Genomic DNA, 24,780 nt, shown 5'->3' with positions numbered 1-24,780 from the left:
TTTTGACCTCTTATTTCACCATCTCATACTTTAATCCTCACTCCCAAATAATAACATACCTTTTAAAGATGTATCTGATCTATCTATAACCCAACAAACATAGCATAGTTTTCATCACGGAGATTCGCATGTAGCTCACGGACGTTCGGAACAAACAAGATGCAACTCTCTTGAGTTGGAAACGCATTCTACTCACAACAAACTCCTCTGCAAAATCCTGAATAGATATTACCAATTCTCAATTATATAAGCTTGTTTATCTTCTCATACTGAGGAATCAAAGAAAACAATTTTTTCCATCTCTCGTAAATGAACGTACAAACGTACGTGTAATCTCAGTGATGTAGTCCATCCTTGAGAACGAATAATTTATCAAAATTTTGTTATCATGAAGTAAAGATTCAGGTCCTAAATTTGTTATATAAAGTCTACAATGCAAAATTTGCTTATAACGAACATGGTCACAGCTAAAATTATGACAAAGAATTAACATAGAAAGACAACAGAAATGTGCTCCGTTATAGAAATACGAAGTTTAGCTTGGGAGGGCAAACGAATACGTTGGGAAGAAATCACTCTATGTTTGCTCCTTGAGTTACACACTGTTACCGAGGAGAATTTGTATTATCATATTAGTCAGAAATGATAATAGGTTCGATACTGTTTCGTCATAACAAGACACAATAAGTCCATATAACTTGGATGGATGTTTGTGACTTCGATATTATACAATGTGGGTTGTATAACAAACATTTTGTAGCGCATCATTTCGGAGGCTCGTTATTCATACAGTTTGTCAATACGAAAATTGATAGATTTCGTATAATTATGAAGCTTTTTTATTCGGTAAATGATAGGAATCTCCGAAGGTTAATCGAAAGGTTTATCAAATGGAACATGAAAAATCATGTTCGCTTATCCAAATGTGGAGAAACAAGCTAACAACTAAAATCCTCCAAATTTCAAAACCTCATAATAACCGTTTTCACCTAAACGAATATCAGGCCCTTTCCACTTTTAGAAGAACGGACCTAAAAATAATGATCCTTGATATTTATTTTTCGGACTAACAAACTTTCGGAGTAAGAAATTTTGTATAATAAACCTCCTTAATCAACTACAATCGGGACATCGGAGTTACGAATCTTAGGAAGAGCGAACGTATCAAAGTGCAACCTTAAACCTATTCTTAATCATTACTTTTTTAACATGTGTTTTCAAAGTAAGAACAAAAGCACAAACAAATTGACGATCTCTCTGTCTCTTAAATGTAAAATGAAAAAAAAAATCTTGGAAAGAATTACAAATGAACATTGCTTTTCATTGATGAGTATAAAACGACACCATGTGATGATAAGCGGAGGATTTGTTTGTTTTCATCAGACAATAATTGTATACTGCATTATTTTTGTTCGCTTGAGACGGCATTTCGATGAAGAGAAAACATAAACAAACAAACCAAAACTTCTCCAGATGAGTTTGGTACAACGGGAGTGCACTGGCAATTCTTTTCTCTGTGTGTTGGAGCTCGATCCCTTCTCTGTTTCTCAGTCATTTTCATTCAACTGCTTCCACGTCCTTTTGAAACGTTTCCATTTTTTATTCAACACATGCCCATTACAGACTTCTTCCGTCATTACCCTGCATGTGATTACGTAGCACTCTTCGGATTTGTTTTGGTTTGTTTTGTTTTGTTTCTGTTTTCTGTTTGGTCGCAGCATGTCCAGGCTATTGAGGGAATGAGAGAAAAATCGTCATGAAGAGAAAACTCAGAATGAATTAAGGCATTTAATATCATGACAATTACAGCGAACGTCCGTTATGGAGACCAAAACTGGATGTGTTCTGTTTGAGACGGCAGCTACCATACTCAAAAGATAAACACTTGGCGCACCTGTCACTAAAAAGTGGCACTGATCCTCTTTCTCCTACTATGTAATCCATTGACTTATTCTACCAACGAACATCCGTGACCAAAACGTTTTCCTTTTGTTATTACAAGTAAATTGAGTGCTGAACATTATTCACTTTTGGGTATGAGCGGCTCGGTGATTTGGTAATATTTTCAACTAACATTAACTTTATGTGCAGTGATATAATTTGTAATTATCAGAAATTTCCTTTCTCGGACAGAACGTCCGTGAGCGAAACTTTCAGAACCTGTAACAGTACAAATTGTCTCCAGATCTTCATCAGAAAGAAATTTAAATGCCCAGAAATTACAGATTACGCAAAATTCCATTTTCCTATAACTTTGTTTTCAGTGTTTAGCTGTTTTTGTATAATTAGAGGGAAAACAAGCGTAAAATTTTGAGTAAATTTTCAACTGTCTGTTCATCATGATCACATAAAGCCTTAAAAATTATGAAACTACTGCCCTAAACTCATTGTTTACTTTATAAAACTTCATTTGTGGCTATTGGAGCTAAAAGTTTTAAAGAATACAGGACATTTTCGGGACAAGTTATCCCTGTCGAAGGGATTACATACGTCACGGACGTTCGCTGGAATTGTCACGGACGTTCGTTCTACTGATAGGGTCATGTTCCAGGACGGATAACTAATCGGCGGAGAGTACCTAGCCTTCCTAACGCTTTCAAAAATTTGGGAAAGGTATTGACAATGCAAATTACAAGAAATTTGACATCCTTACAACATATGTATTGCTCAGAGGGGGATCAGGAGGTGAATTTTGAGAGAAAATATTAATTATTTACTTGGTTTTCGGTGAATTGCATGGTCTAAAAACTGCGGACAAGCCTCAGTCCGCTCCAAAAATAACATGCAGCTCCTCGGCTAGAGAGCCAAAGGTAAAATGCACCTTCGTCATCAAAGCAAGATAGTGTCCAACTCGAAAACGTTTTAATCATCACGGACGTTCTTTTTTTCTCGGAGGTTCGTCTTAAAATATAATTTCGATTCCTATTTGACAAAGGATGGACAGAAACTAAAAACAAACATATCATCGTGTGGATAGATCTTAGTTGATTACGACTCAGAACAACATCACCAATAACGTTTAATGGGATACGATCTTTATTAGAAAATAGCGGAAGCACGTCCGTGACGAAAACTGAGTATAATTTTGCATAAAAGAATATTACGTCCCATGTACAGCCAGCAGACATACAATTTTTGCAAGATAATTATGTTCATTAGGTGGAACACCAAAATTTCGTATACATTACAGTTGGGACAACAAAGTAGAATTTGCAGCAGCGATAGAAATAAAAGCATCACGGACGTTCGTCTGTTTATGACTTTGATATTATTGTTCTCTGTGATTTTATACGTGCTCATAAAGTTCTTATAATTTTGTGGTTCATACCCATGATATGTCAGATCCAAAACATGGTCAGATATTAGATGCCACGTACGCTTAAAAATGCACATCATTAGTTTGAAAAACAAAAATTATTGTGAAAATAGCGTTTTTACCGTATTTTTACGCTTTAAGTCCTTGTCAAATGAAAAATATCAGGCAAAAGTCAACCAAACCATATATTTCCTGAAAGGAAATTTACCAATCTTTGAGATGACATGAAAAATCTGGTTTATTAAATCATCCTGGCGTGTTCTAAGGGAAAGAATGTCATAAGGTGCGAAAATTGGCAATTGTACATCGTTCAAAATTCTCATCCATATATATCCTTGAATTTCTCAAACAGGCTACACAAACGCGATATACTGTTACCATAGCAACACATTGTTCAACAATGATGAAATATAAAGTTTGCTCATATCTGTACTATATAGTAATCGTATGTACCAAATTTCAACGTAAACGCTCAGACTGAGGGAGTTACCTCAATCCACAATATTTTAGTATGCTTTAAGTGAAAAATGTTGTAACCATTCCAACGCATTGTTCAACACTGACGAACGATTAAGTTTGCACATCTACGTACAATAGTGGTCACATTAGCCAGCATGCGACATGCGTAAAAACTGAAGGAGATAGGTCAAGCCACAAATTTTTGTATGATTGGTAAAAAAAAAATAATGCTGTTGCTTTGGGAAAATATTTATTCACACACACATTAAATTAAATCACCATTTGCCATGGCCCGGGTATTCACGCGTGAAACCTTGCTCCAGTTCCTAATAAAATGTATATAAAACTGATAATATGCTAGTTATTGTTAAATTTTTCATATATTACACTTGTCCAAATATTGCATCTCTTGATTATTCTTTAGATATAAGTGTTTTGTATACAAACTGGGTTTCGTTTACAAATTGATTTTCCCATTTCCCTAGCGACGGCATCAATACATGTAGTTAAGGAATGCGTTGATAAGAGTCAACCTCGTGAGAGCCAGTGTACATACCAATCGTCTTCCAACACCCCTTCTTTTACCCTCACGTGTGTGGTGAGTGGATTCAAGCCTAACGTTTCTATGATGTGGACCAAGGGGTCAGGAAAGAGACTGAACTCTGTGGTTTCAAGACAGAGCACACTTTCTGACGGCACATACGAGAGGTTCGAGACAATCACTGTATCAGCTAAACATGGGACAGAGCAAACCTTCATGTGCATGGCGACCGGTGACTCGCTGAATGGAACGTCGACCGTAGAAATCACCGTTCTGCCGATACCAGGTTTCGTGAAATGCTGCCGATTCTGTGTTATTGAATAATAACGGGTATACAAATCACAATACAAGTGTTTTGATTCAATTTTGTCACAAGGAAGTCTATATTCTTATTAGATATTTTCAAGTAAACTATCCTTAACAAGCTCAAGCAATAAATAGCATTAAACCACAAACATGAAATATGTTTAGATATCGATAAGTAGAGACATTTAAAACACACACATTTTCGCAGTGTTTCTTGTTAGTAATGCATTATGTTGCCACAATGTATGTAGCAATTCTACAATATATTATGTATGGATGCATAATCTATCACTTCTTTGGCTAAAGACACATACAAAAGATGTTCACATTGTTCGTATTTCGAGATCTTTTTGTACGTTTTATTGTCTTCCATATCCAGCATTAAATGAAAGGGTGCTCCCTTTGTGTCTATTATATAAATATCCAGGAAAACGTGTTAATTTGGGTCTCATCGTTGGACTCACCATTGGTGTGCCAGTTGCCATTGTCATCCTACTTCTCTTTGTGGGAAAGTATCTCCAAAAGAAACATCCGGACTACCGACCGCGAAAAGGTGTCGACCATTTCTCTAAAAAATGATAATAGTTACACACTGTATCAAGCCATCATGTGTATGTGTGTGTGTGGGGGGGGGGGGGAGGGATTTTCCACTTCTTACAATAAAATCGAAGTGAAGGACAGCCGATCCGCTTTAGGCACAATATTCGAAAAAGGAGGATCTATATAGACGATTGTAACATAGTCATAGTCTACACCCTTCGGATTGTAGTACAGAAACTGTGCTAATAATTAAAATTTTCAGCATATAATACCATATAAAATATACTTCCGATTCATATTCTATCATAGACAAGTATGCCTATCAGAAACAAGGACCCATAAAGCAATAATTTCCAATGAATCTAGTTACATATTAAACATGCGTAATAAACGATAATTAATATTGCTTTGTTGTCGTTGTTGATTTCTTTCAGGATGTGGCTGGAACCCCTGCTGGCGAAGACCTAACATACCAGAGAGATATCAGGAGGAAGAAGAAATAATGCTGAGTATGGTCTGAATAGTCATTATGTATCTCTTGTACAAAAAAAAAAATTAATAAATAAAAAAATAAAACGCTGTCGCCGTTATCACTTATCTTTACCATTTTGTTCTTGATACAGTTATATTGCATACTAAGTGAAAAGCAAATATATATATATATATATATATATATATATAAAGATATACGTGACCCGCTACAAAAAATGGATCCGAAAGTCGGGGGAGGACAATTTTCTGAAAATGGCATGACATTATTCCCTTACTCTTCTACTTTAATTTCATACATAGCACAACTCATAAAGGTACTTGGTTGCAGAGATATCGATGATTTTATTAGCGCATGTAAAGTGGTTGAGGAAATCAGAGTTTCGAGAAAAACGCCTTCAAAGTTTTCGTTCCGACGCTATCATAATCAAGGGGACGCGAGACAGTTTTCACCGCTTGACAATAGAAGGTATGCTTCTAGCGACCTCCGCGATGTTTATTCAAGCTTAGCGCCAGCGGTCCACGCACGACCAATCAGTAATCAGGATGCCACGCACTGACCAATAAGTTAACTCCCTTGTTGCTAGGGGCGGAGTCTAGCTGCGGCGCTAAATCCAAACCTTCGGACAGGTTTCTGTTACGTTGAAAGTCGGAAAATCATGGCCCAGAAAAACGCTTATTTCTTGCCTTTCCTTTATTCATGTAGCTTTGAAATTTCGGCAGATGATAGATAAAGCATTAGACTACTAAATTATGCTAAAAACAGAAATCCAATTGTTTTGACCAATTTTTATGATGTGACTTCAAACTCGATTTTCTCGGCTCAGCCGTCAGCGACTTTAGGATCCTTTTGTTGTAGCGGGTCACATATATAAATGGTGATGGTTATCCTTTGCATACTCTTCCTTTTTAACTCTAATAACTTTTGAAAGAATAATGCTACCACTTTGAAAGTTAAAAATTACTCATAGATAGAATATGTTAATCAAGCATGCTCAATTTCAGCTTAATCTGATAAGCCCTTCATTGTTGCTCCGGTGGTTAACACCCTGATTTTTGTCCCATTCATTACACATCTTGTGCGGTTGGTAAAAAGTCGCCAGATATGGATTTTTAGTTGAGGGCAGATTCTGAAAGAGCAGACTCTAAGCTTTGAAATGATGTATAACTCCATTCATATGGACTCTCCTAACATATCTTATACCTACATGTCCATCCCCCGACCACTTTATCAAGAGGTCCGGAATTACATTGAAGATCTGATTAGCCGTGGGTTCTTGAAAGAAAGCACACACTCTGGAAAAGAATGGACTGAGAAAAGAGGCTCTGAAGTACAGGGTCTATTGGTTTTGTGATGCAGGATCACAAAATAAAATACCGTATCAAACTACAATGCAACGTATAGCACTTTAAAATGCCTTAAAAATGTCTCCAGTGGCGGATCCGGGGGGGGGGGGGGGCGCACCGGGCCCACGCCCCCTTTAGTTTTTCAAACGTTACAACAAAATAAATAGAAAAAAAAAATGTGTGTGTGTGTGGGGGGGGGGGGGGGGGGTGCGTGCGTCCCCTTTTGACTTTGTAAAGGCGACCCTCCACCTCCTATTACGGAATTCCTGAATCCGCCCCTGTCTCTCTATTTGTATGTAAAATGATAATGTGTGACAAATTACAGTTTTGTGATGAATACTTTTTTTTTCTCTTTATCTGTTTTTTTTTTTCTCTTGTAAGGACCATCATCGCTTACAAACGAACAGGTACATCAATGCACAGAAGAGCTGAAGGCGTATTACCGTGAGTCACTACGCAACGTCACGGTGGATCCACTAAACTTCATGGAACGTGTTGAATTGGATGAACTGTACACCGATTTGAGCATAATAGACCGAAGTAGCAAGCGTAGCAAGACGACATTAACATACGACGATCTTCTGGCCAACTATGGAAATGGAAATCATTCAAAGCGACTTCTGATCCAGGGTGAGGGAGGTGTTGGGAAAACAACACTTTGCGCTAAGATTGCCTGGGACTGGTGCCAGGGACGGATTCTCCAGGATCTGGACATGGTGCTTCTAATACCTCTTCGAAGATTTAAGAACGAAAACAGTATTGGTGGTATTGTAAAAAGATACCTCTCTGATGCCAATACAGCAAAAACACGTCAGATAGATAACTACATATTAACAAATCAAAGTAGAGTTTTCATTATATTTGATGGATTCGATGAGTTTCAAAGAAAATTAAGTGGAAAGAGTAGAAATTGTGTTATTCGCATTCTCAGAATAAAGCAATATAGGTCATGCAAAGTAATTGTGACCACACGACCATGGAGAACAGATGAGTTCATGATGAACCGAAATCTTGTCGATGCTTACACTTTTCTGAGTGTCGAAGGGTTTACCAGGATGAGCTTATCAGATTATATTAGGAGGTTCTTTCGTAGTAGAGAGGACAATCTTGCAGAAAACTTGATCTGTTTTATTGAGGAAAATGATGTCATCCAGTCGAACATGGCCCCATTTCCTATCAACTGTGCAATGCTTTGCCTTATGTGGAACGACTTCAGTGAAGACAGACGAAGAGAAATGCAAAATTTGCTAACATTCTCAAAATTTTTTGGAGAGATGATTTCTTTTTTGAAAGAACACTACGCATCAAAACTTTGTGAAAATCTACAAACTCCGAATATTATTGCACAGTTGAAGAAGGCTGGTAAGGCAATTCAAGAAATAAGTGAGATTGCGCTGAAGGGTTTATTTGACAGGAATCTTTCATTTCCTGAAGAACACTTCAGTGAGTGTCATGATGCCATGGAAACGTGCTGCAGAGTGGGTGTTTTGACAATAGAAAGAGATGTCTTCACAAGGGAGCGTCGGCGCGACAATAACATTTCAACCTTGGTTGCGTCAACAGTTTCGTTTCCCCACAAACTGTTTCAAGAATGCATTGCAGGAGTGTATATCGAGTATCTATTCGCCAATGATCGCGCAAATTACGTCAAGGTGAAAAACAAACTTCTTAGTCGACCTGAGGAGTTTCGCTACGTTATCTACTTCATCTCAGCTTCAGTGAGTAAGATTGGCCTTGATATGATAAACGGCTTGATAAACTGTGCTACCAATGACTTTAATCACTTCTCGCTAGAGAAAGATGAGGATGGTAAACGTGATTTCTGCGTTGACGTTGCGTTTGAATGTCACACTGAGGAGGCAACAATAGCAGTGGGAGAACGATGGGATAGTTACACACTATCGTTCTGTTCGTCGGAACACACAATGTCAGGAGTTGGGTTCATAATGCGCTTTAACAACGTGGTGAGTGAGACAGTTTAAACATTGACTTTAGATATCACAAAAATAGAAAAAAAAATGCAAAAAGACAGCATCATTCTGAGCATCTTTCTTTGTGAATAATTGAATGCAGAATCCTCAACTCAACAGCTGTATTCACAGTGGTATTCCGACCTGACATGGTACTTAGGAAATCGTTCAGCTATGTAAAATCGTGTATAAATGTCAGGGTCAGTGTAAGTAGACATAATATAGTGTATGTTAAACTGCCTTCTTCACATAGTACACCTGGAAGATGATTGGTGTGCGAGTTAATTCTTAACCATGATGCCACATGCTTGATATCTTGCTACAGCGCCTCTCCGTTACAACGGATTAAAAATTCAGAATCCAGGTCCCGACAGTATAAGCGTTTCAACCTATGGTGCAAAATTTGTATACAAAGAAAACAGCATTAGCAAAATTTTGGTCATAACGAATCCATTTACGGGCGCCAGTGTCAAAGAAAGACAAGAGACATTTGTTCCGTTATAACAAAATGCTGATCATTTACGAAATTACAAACTTTTACTCATGCTGCTCCTACACTATGCGACACAATCGTCCAGTGTTTAATTTCAAAACCCTTCTCAATACATTTTTATTTAAAAAAGTATTTTGAACGAGTTTTGGTCTTGGAAACTGCATCATCTACGGTACCTACAGTACATTCCTTTACCATTTTCAACACTCTCTCTTAAAGAGCATAGAGACACTACAGCAGTGGGCACTGTATTATTATCATAATCATCATTATCATCATTATCATTTTTGCAAGGGCAAACGCTTTATATTTCAGTGGGTTCAAATGAAATCGATTTGCGTTCGCTCATTGAGTCACAATCCGATTCAGAGGAGAACTTGTGTTACTATGTTAACCTGAAATAAGGTTTGTTATTCCAAAACAGTGAAATTCTGTATAACTAGATGTTCATTAATCTGAAATGAACTGCTGTCCGTTACTATGTAACGGTCTCATCGGGAAAATAATAGCGCAACAATTTCAAGCTCGAGTGAAACCAGACCGATAGGAGAAAGTTACAGTTGCCAAACGGAGGCTGGTAGTTACCAGTCAAGTTTGATTATACAGTACTCTAAGCGTAATCGGGTATCGCTTAAACGGGTACTCCGTTTAATTGGGTAGAAATGCCAAAATCAGTTCCAATGCACATTAGAATTACCTGATAATCGGGTTGCCTCTCCGCTAAAAACGGGTAAATAGTTTTCGTTTAATCTAATTTTTACCCACATTTTATCGCAGATATAATACTTTTAGAAACCATGAATGTTAAAATTTCCACGGCTAATCGCATTCTCTGCTTAATTTGCAAAGAAGACCGATCATTTTGCGAGTGATTAAACATGACAACACATGTACCAGTATACTGACTTGCCACATGTAAACGGACATTACACATGTAGCTGGCACTCGCAATTGCATAGTCAATCAGGAGTTGAACACACTTGCGCTCCTCCCTTGCTCCGCAACAGTTCACAATACGAGAAGTTTGCAACGAAAGTCAGGTCATGCACAAGCTCCATAATTTTGCTTTTCCCCGGTCACTTCTTGAAAAGTAACCCGACGTTCTATGTGAGAGAAGTGTTCATTTCGGAAAAGGCCTGCTTGTTAGCGAGGAGTCCATATTCAAATGACAAAGTTTTCTGAAAACATATTTGTCCATAAAAAGAGTGTAAATTTTTGCTCGTGACTGAGCAAATGTAGGGTATAAGTATAATGTGCCATACAAGCACGCGTGTTAAGCATTCAGTGTAGGTGTTTGGTGCAGTGTACAATGCGTTATGTACGTACATTGTGTGTGTCAATTGTGAATGAGACGTGTTCTTCTGTTAATCGGGTACTCCGCTTAATTGGGTAAGAAACGCTCTGCTAGAGCCTACCCGATTATGCGGAGAGTACTGTACTAAAGACGCTGTGTATCGAAGGGAAACGTCATACTGGGTATCCTGTATAGTAGATAATTATGTATCTTGGACATTATTATTTCGAATGTTGACTCCTTTAAAGTTGCCCTAAAGACTCATTTGTACGTAACCGTTTTCCAGTAGAATTGTATGTTATGATTTTTTTTTTCTCATCATTATTTTGGCATTCATTTTTCATGTGCATGTTTGTGTAATGCTCACTTTTTCTACTGCGCCTTGAGCACAGTAGTTATGCGCAATAGGCGCGTTATAAGTACCCTGTGTTATTATTATTATTATTATTATTATTATTATCATTATCATCATCATCATTATTACTACTATTATTACTACTACTACTGTTATTGTTATTATCATTATGATATACATATTAGGGGCACGTATAGCATGACTGTTAATGAGTTGTATCTGCCGTTTCTCAGGCATTTCTCATAATACTTGAGAATGAATTCTTCCCTTCCCGAGGTAAGAGTAGGACAATAACTATAATCAAACGTGTTTCAAATTATACCATTTGATAAGTGTTTCTAATCTTCAAATCAACCGCGTGTACATTTTGCAACCTTACTCTACACTTTGGATGGTTACAACTCCTCTCCAATGTCAATCAATGTTCGTTCTATCAGCAAGCGCTAAACATCAACAACGTGAAGTGCGGAAAAACTGTGTCACGTAACTTGGCGGAGGGCATGTGTTCCGGTTGTGTACTTCGTAAAGTACGAATATGGGGTTCACAATTTCACATGGAATTTTACAAGATCCTCCGCGCAGAGGCTTCAAACTGTCAGGTAAGTCCTTGTCATCGAAAAGTAGTGGTGTAAAGTTGTGTATAATATCCTTACACAACTTAACACAACCCCTGTGTACTATATGAACCACACAACTGTTGTGTAAAGTCGTACACAACTCGTTGTGTAAATGTTACACAGTGTTGTGTATCAATTCTTACACAACAGTTGTAAAAATTCTGATTACACAAGTTGAGATAATGTTTGAAACATCTGTTGTGTACACATGGCTGGTTTTGTGCTTGCGATGTGTAACTGCTGTTGCCACTGTTGTGTAAAATTTACTGGTTGTGTACATTTGAATCTCCCGAAGAGTGGAGATTTAAGCACTTGATTCCACACTTCCAGCCTAAGTAGCATGACTTTTAGGGGGTCAATAATTTTAAAATTGTATGCAGAAACAATGTAGCCTGGTGGACTCCACTGACACATACAAACATTAAATGCTTAAACACATGTTTGAATGTTAATTGTGCCACAGCTATATCAAACCACTAGGGCAATGGATGCAGCCACATGCACGCATGGGTGGTAAAGGCACAATCGCAAATACAGTTCCAGATGAATGGGGTACTACAGTATATTTCCAAGAGACAATTGAATTGAATGAATAACACAAAACTAAACAAGGAAACAATGTATTTAATTGCCTCTTATTATACAGGGGCAAGACAACGAATTCCATGTGACCCTGTGTTAATTGATAATGAATATAATTATAATAAACATCTATAAAGTGAAAGCATCGTTTAACCGTTTTTCTCTGTGGAACGTTGAAAGGTTTCATTAAAAAAACGCACAATATCCAAGACCCAGGAAGCAAGGGTGAAGCTTGACAGGGATCAGTGCACTGGGCGGTTAGGACTGCAGTCACAGAGGCCGATTAGTGTGTAACCTTGAAATGTGCCATTGTGTGGAGGAATGAATATGTAAAGACAAAGCATGTGCATGTAGAAGTAGAAGGACACTTAGAAATATTTCTTCAGGTGTGTATTCCTGGGATGCAATTACTACTTGCTTGTAGTTTGTAGCTTATCCTGTTTTTTTCTTTTAAAGATAGTTATTCGTTATTTTTCTCTATCTATTCACTACATCACAACTGGACATTTTCGCTCGCTCAAAGCGCACTAGCTATACATTACGGGAGCCAGACAAGAACCATTTGAATGTCGTTCCTAATGTCCGCTCGGATTTCTGTGTTGTACATATTTAATTCTCGCTATCGCCAATGACGTAAAAAGTACCCGGATGTGACTTTTTCGTCAAGAATTAGTGCACTTTAGGGCATATTTTGCACAGCGCTAGCGTGCGCGTACCTGTACCTTACCTATAGCCCCGCGCCGACCACGGATACTAGTACAGTAGGAGGCCGGCCTTGCATATAAGCATGCACCACCGCACGCATACAAGTTAAGCTAACACATACCGGTACATCGTACTGCTTGATCATGCGATCGATGTGCACATCACTGATCAGTCATCTCTGCATACGCTGAAAATATGCTGGAAAATATTCACCCACCTGGATATCGTCATGGAATGCCCATCTTTTTTTTATTTGTTCTCTATCGAAGTGTCGCGAACACAATCGGGAACGAACCGTGATCTCGAACTTATCCTGTCTCCGAAGCAATTTCTTCCAAGCAAGTACTACTACTAGTAAGTCGCGCGCGCATGTACTGCGTTGTGGAGTCACCCGCAAAAGTCACCCACGCGGCCACGTCACGTCTCGCATGCCAGCAAGGGACCTATTTCTGTAGTATTTCTTTTCATTTATTGTCGTGCGAACAACACATGGCAGCTTTACAGTAACAACCCATAGTCGTATTAACAGCAATTTCTTAAGAATGGAGAAATTTCAAATCATATTAAAGCTGAAATTCAAGTCGAGAAAACAGTAAGTACACGTAGAATACAGTCGGTTGTGTGTGTAAATAGCATTAGTCGCGTATCACGCGCGTACGACTGGAAGTGACTTTGCTACCGGACCATCCCATAATGCACCGTAAATGACGCTTGAATCAACATCCGGGTACTTTTTACGTCATTGGCGATAGCGAGAATTGCTATCGTCGCGGAAGCCGTCGGAGACACCCGCTTTGTCCTCATTTACATTGTGTGTGTTCCATGTTACTCTTCGTTGTTACTTAAACTTCTCGTCTACCTTGTACTGCTCTCTTTTCTTCCCTGTTCGACTTTTTCGCAGCGATACCTTGCTCATCGTGATTTTGACGAAATCCATGCTCTTCGGTTTCTCCAGTGTCTAACCTCATTCTGCTGGTTGTTTATTTTCTCGTGTGCACTCGTTCCTGTCATTGGGGCTTGTTTGGCAACAAAAGCTTTCATAGATATGTCCCACATTTACATTGGCTGATTTCCTTAATGCACCGCTTAGTTCTTTAACAAAATGATGACTTTTTTGAGTTATTCAGTCACATTATGTTAGAATCAGATCCAGTTTGTAGAGTATCTAATACACGTTAAGTGAAACCTGGTTGAATTCCATAATCAGAAAATTCTTTTGCAATTGCGGCTATAACAAATTTGTTAATAAAAGGCCCGGTACGATTGGTGGAGGTGTTCCACTGTATATATTACGTAAATGTATGTACTTCTGAATGTATTGTTCATGATTATATTTCGAGAATGGACAATATTGTTGAATCTCTCTTTTTAGAAATTTATATCCCAGGAATTACGAATATTGTGGTAGCTATTATGTACAGACCTCCAAACTTCAATATCACGGATTTTTTTTTTTTTTTTTTTTTTTTACTTACCTTTCAGATTTGGTAATATCCCCAGTTTTCATAAACAAGGATTGTTTCTTCCTTGGCGACTGCAATACTCACTTAAGTCTGAAAATGATAATGTTGGACATGAGTTTCTCCAAACATTTTTGTCCTGTTCTTTTCTTCCGCTTATTTCGAAAACTACGCGTGTCACAGATCACTCTGCTACACTGATCGATAATTTGTTTTGTAATACCCTACCCCTTACTGATCCCTCTATAATTATTTCAGACATGACCGACCATTGTCCAATTATGAATTATTTTACTCTGAAAACTTCAGTTAATAAATGCTAGATTTTTCCTTCTCCTTTATTACGTCGTAGAGTTTCGTCCGAAAAGTTAGCTAGTCTTGATGCGGTTCTTGAAAATGCTGACTGGCAAAGAGTATTCGAAAGCGATGGTATTAATTTGTCTTTTTGTTATTTCATGGAAACATAGTTTTTAATCATCATTTGGATAATGAAATTCCAAAACAAATGAAAAATAAACCAGATTACAAAAAGACACCTAGGTTACCGTGGATTACAAAATCATTTTTCTTTCAATGAACAGGAAAAATCGCTTGTATTACAGATGCAACTGAAAAAAATAACAAATCATCAAAACATAAATGCCCTTCATATAAGAATACTGTAACTATGATTTTACGTTCTAAAAGAAAAAAAAAATATTTTAAGCAATTTCAAAGATACAAGTTTACATGAAAATTCTTTGAATGTTTTAAAGCAAGCTATGAATGTTTCGAGTAAAAATTCAGTTATTGGTAATATTACGTTGACTGATGAAATCATTGCAAATGCTTTTAATTCTTATTTCTCAAAGAAAGTTGAATATTACGCTCAAAATATCCCTGTGTCACAGCATCATTTTACTGAATATTATTTAGGTCAGCGTAATTCCAGTTCTGTTTATAATACTCCAACTAATAAACATGACATTATAGGAATTGAATTTTCTTTAAAGGACAAGAGGAGTTCTGGTTATGACGATATAGATACTTTTATTCTTAAAGGTGTTATATATTCAGTTGCTGCTCCACTTGCTCATATTTTTGATTTGTCAATTTCCAATCGTGTGTTTCCTAATAGAAAAAACAAGCCAAATCAATTCCATTATTCAAGAAGGATGACAAATCTGAAGTCAGTAATTATTGTCCAATTTCATTATTATCATCGTTGTCCAAAGTCTTAGAGAAACGCATTTATAAGAGAATTTTTTTTTTTGAAATTGCACAAATTTTTTACTCATTTTCAATTTGATTTTCGACAGAAGCATAGTACAACTCATGCAACTTCTATATTTCGTTGATAGAGTAGCTCAAGCAAGGCCTTCGACACCATTGACCACGATATTTCACTCCGCAAGTTATCACATTACGAAATACGTGGGTAGGCCTTGAAGTGGTTCAAGAGTTACTTAAGAAATAGAAGACAATTTGCTACAATCAAAGACAATTATTCAGTAATAAGAGAAGGAAAATGTGGCGTTCCACAGGGGAGTTTATTAGCGCCACTATTATTTATAGTTTATATTAATGATTTTTGTCAGGCATCTGAAGTACTGTTCTTCATCCATTTTGCTACCGATACCAACGTATTTTTTGTCCACAACGATGTTAACGTTTCTTGTTGAAAAAAGTCAATTTTGATTTACAAACAGTGAATAATTAGGTAAGCGCCAATACATTATCGTTGAATGATCCCCAAAAAGAAAAATACGATTTTTAGTAATACTGTTGACACTATTGTTGAGTACAGCAATAGTTTGGATGATTTTTATTTCATTACATTAGTTTCACATTTTAAATTCCTTGGAATCATTGTTAATGACAAACTTTACTGGAAGTTAGATATTGATTATATTTGCAACACAATCTCGCGTAATATAGGCGTTATAAGTACAATGAAATGTATATCCCTCAAAAATCATTACTTATGTTACATTCGTCATTGATATTGCCTTATCTTAACTATAGTGGTTTAGTTTGGGGCAGCACTCACCAGAACCTACTGGATAGCGTGTTCCTTCTACAAAAGAAAGCTCTCCGTGTCATCCGATTGTAATAAGCTGCTAAATATGAAAGATTTTTTTTGCTGTTGCTGTTCAATTTGGGGAAACTCATGTATATGTACAGCAACAACTCACCACCGTCAACTTTCGAATCTATGTTTCTAAGAAATCATTCATCCCATGAGTATCCCACTCGACGGTCCACTGAATTTCATTTACCTCTTTCACGAACGATTTTTGGAAAGAACACACTTTTTCATACTTGTCCAACTTATTGGAATTTTCTGAATAATGATATTAAAAAGTGTCCCTCTAAATATTCGTTTAAAAAGAGATTTAAGTCCTTTCAAATGCAGTTTTATGATCCCACAGAATTGAATTAACCTGTTGGCTTATTGTAATTCCGTTTCGAAAAACTTGGATTACAAACAATATACTGTTACGTATTTTCCCCTCCGTGTTGTCCTGAGACACTGACAGAGTAGATTTGATTTCATTACCTCCGCCAAAGGAGGAAGTTATGTTTTCGTTGCCGTTGGTTTGCTCGTTAGTTAGTTCGTTTGTCCGTGTGCAAAATAACTCAAAAAGTGGTTAACGAATTGAGATGAAACTTGCAGGAAAGGTGGAGAATGATACATGTAACAAATGATTAACTTTTAGTAGTGATCCGAGAATTTTTGGGAAATTTATGAAGGATTTTTGATATTTTAGCAGGTAGGGTCAATGAACTTGGGAGTTCAGGCTGCGCGCATTTGAGGTTTGCATGCGCCAAAGAGGTTCGATATGTAATAGAGCGCGCGCTCGCATATAGAAGCGGGGCCAATTGAACCACCCGCCACCATTAGCAAAGAGGTCGACTACCAGAAGCCTGAACCCGGAAGTGCCTATAGTAATTCACATAAAGTACAGCTTCAAAGACGGGGTTGGGTTGGAAAAAATCATTCTAATTTTGAGGAAAATCAATATGTGTCAATATGCCTCGGGATTTTATAAGAGAGATACATTCTCAAGACATTATACGTGTTTTGATGAAAAAAGGACTTGCTCAAATGTGTCAAATATATGACCGTGCACCTCAAAACGAACATAAAGTCGCACACACTGATTTTGCGTGGGGACTGAAAATAAGGGAAATGGGTCAATTTACCCGAACTTGACTTTTTCATATTTTCTGAAAAAGCGGGTCTTCTTTTACATTATGCTAAAATTTTGTATCATAAAACGGGCAGGAAAGTGTATTGTTTTAGCAGTTTATCTCGAACATTTTTGGTAGAGTAGTGTGATTAGGTGTGTCTTTAGAATCCCTTTTTCATTTCTGAAAAACCTTGTCCACACTCTTCACTTTCAACTCTAATAACTTTTGAAAGGATAGCGCTGCTTCTTTGAAAGTTGGCATTAAGTATGGACAGAATGTGTTAATGGGGCATGCTTATTTTCAGTTTAATCTGATAATCCCTTAATTGTTGCTACTCTGGTGGTTTGCTTCCTGTTTTTTGTCCTATTCATCGCACAGCCAGGACGGTTTGGTAAAGATTAAGCGCTTGAATAGACACTGTACTTCAGAGCCTCTTTTCTCAGTTCACACTTTTCCTGAGTTTGTGCTTTCTTTCCAATATTTAGATAGGTTAGGAGAGTAGATTTGATTTGAGTTATACATCATCTTAAAGCTTAAAGTCTGCTCGTTTAGAATATGGTCTTAACTAAAAATTCATGTCTGGCGACTTTTTGTTTGTTTTGAGGTGCAGGGTCACATACCTATGCGCCTTTTATTAAACATGAAGCCAAAATTGCCAAACAGGCATTCATGCATTCATACTACATAATAATATTATAAAGATTGCAGAAAGGTACAGTGTACTCTTTGGTGTGGGAGTACTGATTTCACCTAGGCCTAATATATGTCACTTAGAAACATCAGACACACATACAACACACTTCCACACACACCCACACACCCACAACAGACACACACACTCACACACATACACTTTTTTGTTTTTCAATTTCAACACGCACGCACAGTCACACACACACACACACACACACACACACACACACACACACACACAATGCATATCTTGAGTCCAGACCATGCATAACTCAAGGCACAGACAGCAGGAAGGACTGCAAACACATGTGCTATTAGATACAGTACACTATCACCTTGGAGGCTAAAGTTGATTGCATAGTAGTGTATCAGTATTCTGTAGTTATTGCATGGTACGCACTGAATGGTGAGCGCTTATAATTATAAGCCATGTCTACACCTATCCAAAAACTTGAAGTTATAATAACTGCGAGCGTAAAAATTCCTTCCCCTAACCACGACAAAACTTCGATGCCGTTCACACCTACATGCAGTTAGCAAAACCTCAAGGTAATGCTAACTACGATAGAAAATAAAGGGCGCCTAGTTCGCACATACGGTTGCGCGCTATTGTGGGAAAATTGAGCGTCGTGGTTAACAAAACTCCGTTCACATTTGTCGCAGTTTTAACGCTCTGTGGGGGGCATTCCCAAAACCACGTTGAAACAAAACCCTAAGAAATCTTATGGTGTTGTCGTGATGTCTTCGCCTTAAGGTTATGTCGTGGTTTTCAGAACTACGTGCGTCTACATCTACACTAACTTGGAGTTTAGTGCCTCTGTACTTTACAAAACCTCATAGTTATATATCACTATGTAGAACCTCTTTGGCGTGCTCTAGTTTCTGCTAGGGCGAGGCGCGCGGTGCAGCTGAGGGTTTATGACGTAACAAAGGCTTCTATATTGGGATATAGGTCGACTTTCAGCACACATCTGATGTATAGGTGGAAATCACTGATATCTCTATGGAAGAACAAGATCAGTGGTGGAAATGAGCTGCATGCTTGGCGGAGGTCTGCGCTCTCAGAGTGCTTCTCTAGTTACTTCTGCATCTATTTTTCAATTTCTTTATAATTCTATATATTCTTTTCACGCATCCCATTATTTTCTCGATATAATTCTGTCGAGGATCGCTTGGATCTGCTATGCCTTTCTGTCCGTTGTATTGTTTTTCTGTTATGTTTAGTCTTGTTTCATCTGTCATTTTTTCTAGTCTCCCTTTATTAGTTTCGTCGTCTTAATCTGGGCCCCGTTGCATAAATACCATTGAATTTCAATGGTAACTACCGTCAAAATTAGGCATCACAGCCAATCAGCATCAAGGATTATAAAATTTACCGCTAATTTGAAGACTTACCGCTAGAAAGGAGCGGTAAGTCCAGCGGTAAGGGTTCTATGCAACAGGGCCCTGGTCTAGTGTTTATTGACGTGTGTATGTTTGTCTGTAACTCTGCCTTTTTAGTGGGCTTCCAGACTTTTTTCTAACCTCTTTCCCAGATGTTTTTCCTTTTCTGCATCATTTCCTCTTTTTTTCTATCTGATAGTCTGCACATGAGGGGCCAACATTCTACAAGCTTTTTCTTTTAAGTGGGTCCCTCCATTTTTCGATGTTTTGCGTATTGTTATATCGTCCTTATCACTTCAGTCAGTCAATTTTCATGACGACGTACCGTTCTCACTGCCACGAGTATCCGTTCCTGGCCATTAAAATGATAATACAGTTTGCTTTTATGATTACATGGCTTTAAAATGCAAGTACAGTATTTCCCAAAACAATTACAATCAGATTTTAGCATTGATAACACCCAATATGATAACTGTCGAAATGCTATTTCAAGGTCTTGAAATACAACATCTTAGCTCTATTTTGCAGAAAACCCCATTCAATTTAGTTAAGCGGTCACAGAGAAATGTGGATTGTTGCAAAGCATGTCTGATTCTTCCAACTTTAGCACTTCGATGCTCTTGTGAGTAAAATACAAGAGCATGAAAATGCCCATGATATACATTTAAACCTAACTGCCATATTTATGTATAAATACACTCGAAATTTATTACCATTTTTTTTTCTCACAATGCTCTAGTAATCAATGACCATAATACCCCACCCGTCGTTCCCATGATTTTCATTTAAGTAATCCAAAGCTTTTACTTGCTCAAAAGTCGATCAGACATTTCGGTCCGCATACATGGAATACTCTTCCTGAGGAGGTGAAACAGTGTGCCTCCTTGTTTTCAATCAAAGCAAACTTAACGAAGCATATCTTATTACAGTGTACTTCAAATACGAACTAAAAACAAATAATTTATATGACTATAATGTTGGTCTCCCGATAGCAGCATCGCATATCGTTCCCTCTTCCAGCAAACCAATTCTATTATTCTAAATTCCAGCCTATCTGGCCTTGCGCACTTTCAAGCACTTGCACGCACATTCACCACCATCACACATAAGTTTATTTTCCCCTGCTATCTTCGCAGCAGAATTTGTATTGTTTTGAATTTAGTACGTCCCTACATTTTCCTCGGGCCGGCCATCTTTTTAAGCAATGCTTACAATGGCGGCCCTCTGCATAATCGCTTCTTAACTAAAATTGTTATTGTAATCCCTGCTGCATAGACATGCATACTGCATATTGTATCATTAATTTCCTTTTATCGTTGTTTATGCAAGTCAAACGACTCTGCTTTAAATATACTTTGTACGTTTCCCACATGTTCATGATTATGTAACTTAGTATAAATTAATTTGCAGAAAATAAAGTATCTATCAAACAAATACAATAGACAAAACTTGAATGGAAGAGATTGCCTACATCCTCTACAAAATTCCTCATATCTCTATAACTACTGAAGCAAATCGAATGGGGTTTTCTGTAAGATGTGGGCAATGATCGAGTTATAGTTTCATACCCTGAATTTGTATATAGATATAATTGCGGAGCTCCCGTTGTATTTTTTTAGACATATTGTACATTACATGTGATATTCCAGCCTTCCACCTTTACAATGGTCTCTTCATTTCATGTCCAATTATTCCTTCTTGCCATCTGCACACCAATTTGTTATTCTATCTTTGTTAGTTTTCACAATTTTTCGATTTTCTTTTTACCCTTACAGATTAAAGATCTGCTCTTGTATTTAAGGAGCCTTCATAATTTCCCAGAGCAGTCCTCGATGGACTTGGCCGGATGGGTGTGTGTTATGCCATATCTTTCGAAGTTCACCCTGGTGTGCCCCTACTTGCTCGATAGTTTCCTCTTAGCAGCCGCTGCCTCAGCACCATCATGTCAGGTATGCAGTCTTTGACTATCGATATGAGTCATAATAGTGTTGGGAGCGTAATATGATTTCTCCTTAAAAAAAAAAATAAAAAAAAAATAAAAAAAAATAAAAAAAAAAATGGGGGTTTTATTAGTCCGGGTAGTAATTCTGTAAATTTCTGTATGTCTTTGAGGAAAATGAAATACAATTTGAACTGAACTGAATTTAATTCAATGGCGTTGTGTCTTCTTTCTAGTTTATAGTGGTTCTGGTTTCTGGTTAATATGTATAAAGTGGAATGATATAATTATACTTTACATATTATATATGCTTTATATAATATACAATATTTATTCTATATAATATTGCATAGTTTTTGCGATGCGTCTCCGCGAAGAGCGTAATCAGAAAGGGGACGAAAGAAAATAAGTAATTGGTCTCTGCTTTAAAGTTTATGACGGATTTTTGTCTTCTTTCTTTAACAGATCCGGGAATTTGTCATATATTCTACTAGGCCAGATTTGAGATTCGTCTCAGAGTCAGCCGCAGAAATTTTGGCCGAATTTCTTTGTCGTCTACCTCATCTTACACGTGCTAGTCTCGAAAGGATTATCCTGCCAAGTATATTCTTCAGGACCATTGCCTCCCGGGCTTCAGACTGTAGAGTGAGAATCAGCCATTGCCATTTGTTCACCACTGTCTTGTTCAAAATGGGGGGGGGGGGGGGATAACGGTAATAACCTTGAGCGCGATATCAACATTTTTCTCTCCTATTTTTGCACCAGTTGTGTCTTTGCGGCGGCAATGTTTTCCGAAATCATTTTATTCGGATCGATGTAATCTAACCGTATACTTTCCCTTTAATGTAAGAATTAGTGACATTTAGAATAAAAAGTTGAATATCGCAAATATTAGTATTACAATAAGGTGTAATTGCAATCAGGTCCTACACCGACTATCAATCAAACTTTTGCCAAAGCAAATGTATCAAAGTGAGAATTTTCTGCAAAGAAGGAGAATGTTTCATTCAATAATAGCAGAACACGTGATTCAATTCTTAATCGGTATGTTGCCATGAAACAATGCCCTTGTAGAATAAATCAAAATTAATTGATATAGGCTATGAGCCTGTTGCATTCTGTTCATCGTGCTACAGGTGGAGTGCATCACCATCAATGGGAAGCCGTTACGCGAGTTGCTGAGGGACAGTCAAGGAGGCACAGAGGTTTACATTTAATTGTTTTTATCTCATCAGTTATGACGCATGTTATACTGCCATAAAGCTTATTAATGATGACCTAGCATTACCTAGTGGGAAATAATAGGAAAACAAAATCCAATCAAATGCTTTGTTAAAAATGCACATACTGGAGAACATTTCATCTAGCAACCTCTATATGACATATTTTCGTGCATTCTACAGTCATATTTTTCTTAGCAAAGAGTTTTTACTGTACCATTATGTGATGACGACATAATTTGTTGCCCTAGTACGTCTTCAAGACCTCGTTCAGTCTCACTTGATCTATTTTGCATTACTCTCATAATCAGGTCCGCACTTTTTATTCACAGCTTAGTTCTTGACATTATTTTGTATATGTCTTACTTTATTCCACGAAGACAGAATCTAGATTTCGCCCGTGGCTTTTCATACACGTTTGGGATTTTCAGGTCAGGGCACACCAGTCCTTGTTAATATTTTCGAGACAAGTTTGAAGATGTGATAACCTCAGTCACAATGCGTACGGATATGAAATTTGGAAGGAGCGATCTCTTAAGAAAATAATGAATTATTCAAATTAATACCAAACACATCATCTAGCCTTAGTATGGTATTTAGCACTAGTAGTGCATTCCCCAATTAATTTGGACAGTTTTCTCAGTCTAGTTGGGGGAGTCCATCAGTTTGGGTTAACAAATTGCATGATGTCCATGTAACGGAGGTAAAAACGTTTTAATTCACAGTGAAGATGATTTCAAATGTAGTTAAGTTTTGCCCTGTCATTATGAACTTTGGCCCCTGCTATGGTGATGCATGTTTAAGAAAAAATCTTTCATAGATTCTCTGCACGGCAAATCAACATTTATACCATTGTTACATGGACATGGCATTTTAAACATAACATCGATAATGGAACCTCCTGTTTGAAATGGCAACAACCATAATGGTTGAGGGGGGGGGGGGGGCAAGGGGGGCACGTGCCCCGGGCGCCACTCCCCGGGGACGCCAAAAACGATTTAAAAAAAGAAAAAAAAAAAAACGAAGAAGGAGAAAAGAAGAAGAAGAAGAAGAAGGAAAAACCTCGCCCGGACCGGGAAGGGGGGGGGGGGGGGGGGAATGACAATGTTTACTGTGTTCACACAAGAATTCCATGTTTTGCAAGCTGAACTACAAAAATTATTTTCGGCTGGCTCGCTGCGCTCGCTTGCCAAAATCTATATATAAAAAAAAGAAGATCAGAACAAAACGTGATGATGACACGGACGAAATGACAATGTCTATTGTGTTCACACATGCCATTTTATATTTAGCAGGCAAAGTGTTACACGGAGCAGCGACTGCAATTTCTTTCGTTCTGAAGCGGGAGGGGGGGGGGCGCAAAAAACCCCAGATCAAACAAGATAAGAACAAAACGTAATAATGACGTGGAAATATACAAATTTCGGCTATTTTTTCAAGTCCCAAGTTTTTTTGGTATAAATCGTTATCTATAAGGCCGTCACTATGGATTATCTTAATTTGAAGAAATGAAAAGAATTCCATGTTTTGTGAGGTGAAATACAAAAATTTTCGGCTCTCTCGCTGCGCTCGCCCGCCAAAATTTGTCAAAAAAAAAGTTAAGAACATAACGTGATGATGACGCGGAAATATACAAATTTAGGCTCACTCGCGCGTACTAATTTAGAGTATCTTTTAAGTCCTCAGTTTGTTAGTATAAACTGTTATCTATAAGGCCGTCACTATATCTTGATTAGAATTGTAAGATTAATGAATAACCAAATAATGACAAGAATTCTATGTTTTGTAGGCTGAAATACAAAAATTTTCGGCTCGCTCGCTGCGCTCGCTCGCCAAAATTTATAAAAAAGAAAAAGAAGATAAGAACAAAACGTGGTGATGACGCCGACAAAATGAC

The 24,780-nt window shown here is 37.6% G+C and overlaps 2 protein-coding genes across 2 annotated transcripts in view; both read left to right on the top strand.

Annotated features, from left to right (window-relative positions):
* LOC140236270 (uncharacterized) overlaps positions 1 to 5,682 on the top strand; it is a gene marked incomplete at its 5' end in the record, with an annotated part of 262,437 nt that extends 256,755 nt beyond the window's left edge. The window contains 2 exons of the mRNA XM_072316228.1: positions 5,050 to 5,175; positions 5,597 to 5,682. Of these exons, the coding sequence (XP_072172329.1) occupies positions 5,050 to 5,175; positions 5,597 to 5,682 (212 nt within the window). The remainder of the gene's footprint in view (positions 1 to 5,049; positions 5,176 to 5,596) is intronic.
* A 1,177-nt stretch (positions 5,683 to 6,859) lies between these two features.
* Positions 6,860 to 22,880, top strand: LOC140236269 (NLR family CARD domain-containing protein 4-like). The gene is made up of 4 exons (XM_072316227.1): positions 6,860 to 6,920; positions 7,380 to 8,962; positions 21,500 to 21,673; positions 22,800 to 22,880. Exons 1-4 carry the CDS (start codon positions 6,860 to 6,862, stop codon positions 22,878 to 22,880), a joined length of 1,899 nt encoding a protein of 632 aa, XP_072172328.1.
* The last annotated feature ends 1,900 nt before the right edge of the window (positions 22,881 to 24,780 follow it).

Source organism: Diadema setosum, chromosome 12 (genome assembly GCF_964275005.1).
Source record: "Diadema setosum chromosome 12, eeDiaSeto1, whole genome shotgun sequence".
Classification (NCBI taxonomy): Eukaryota; Metazoa; Echinodermata; class Echinoidea; order Diadematoida; family Diadematidae; genus Diadema; species Diadema setosum.
The sequence above is the reverse complement of the archived record's forward strand: the minus strand, read 5'-3'. Positions and strand labels throughout refer to the sequence as shown.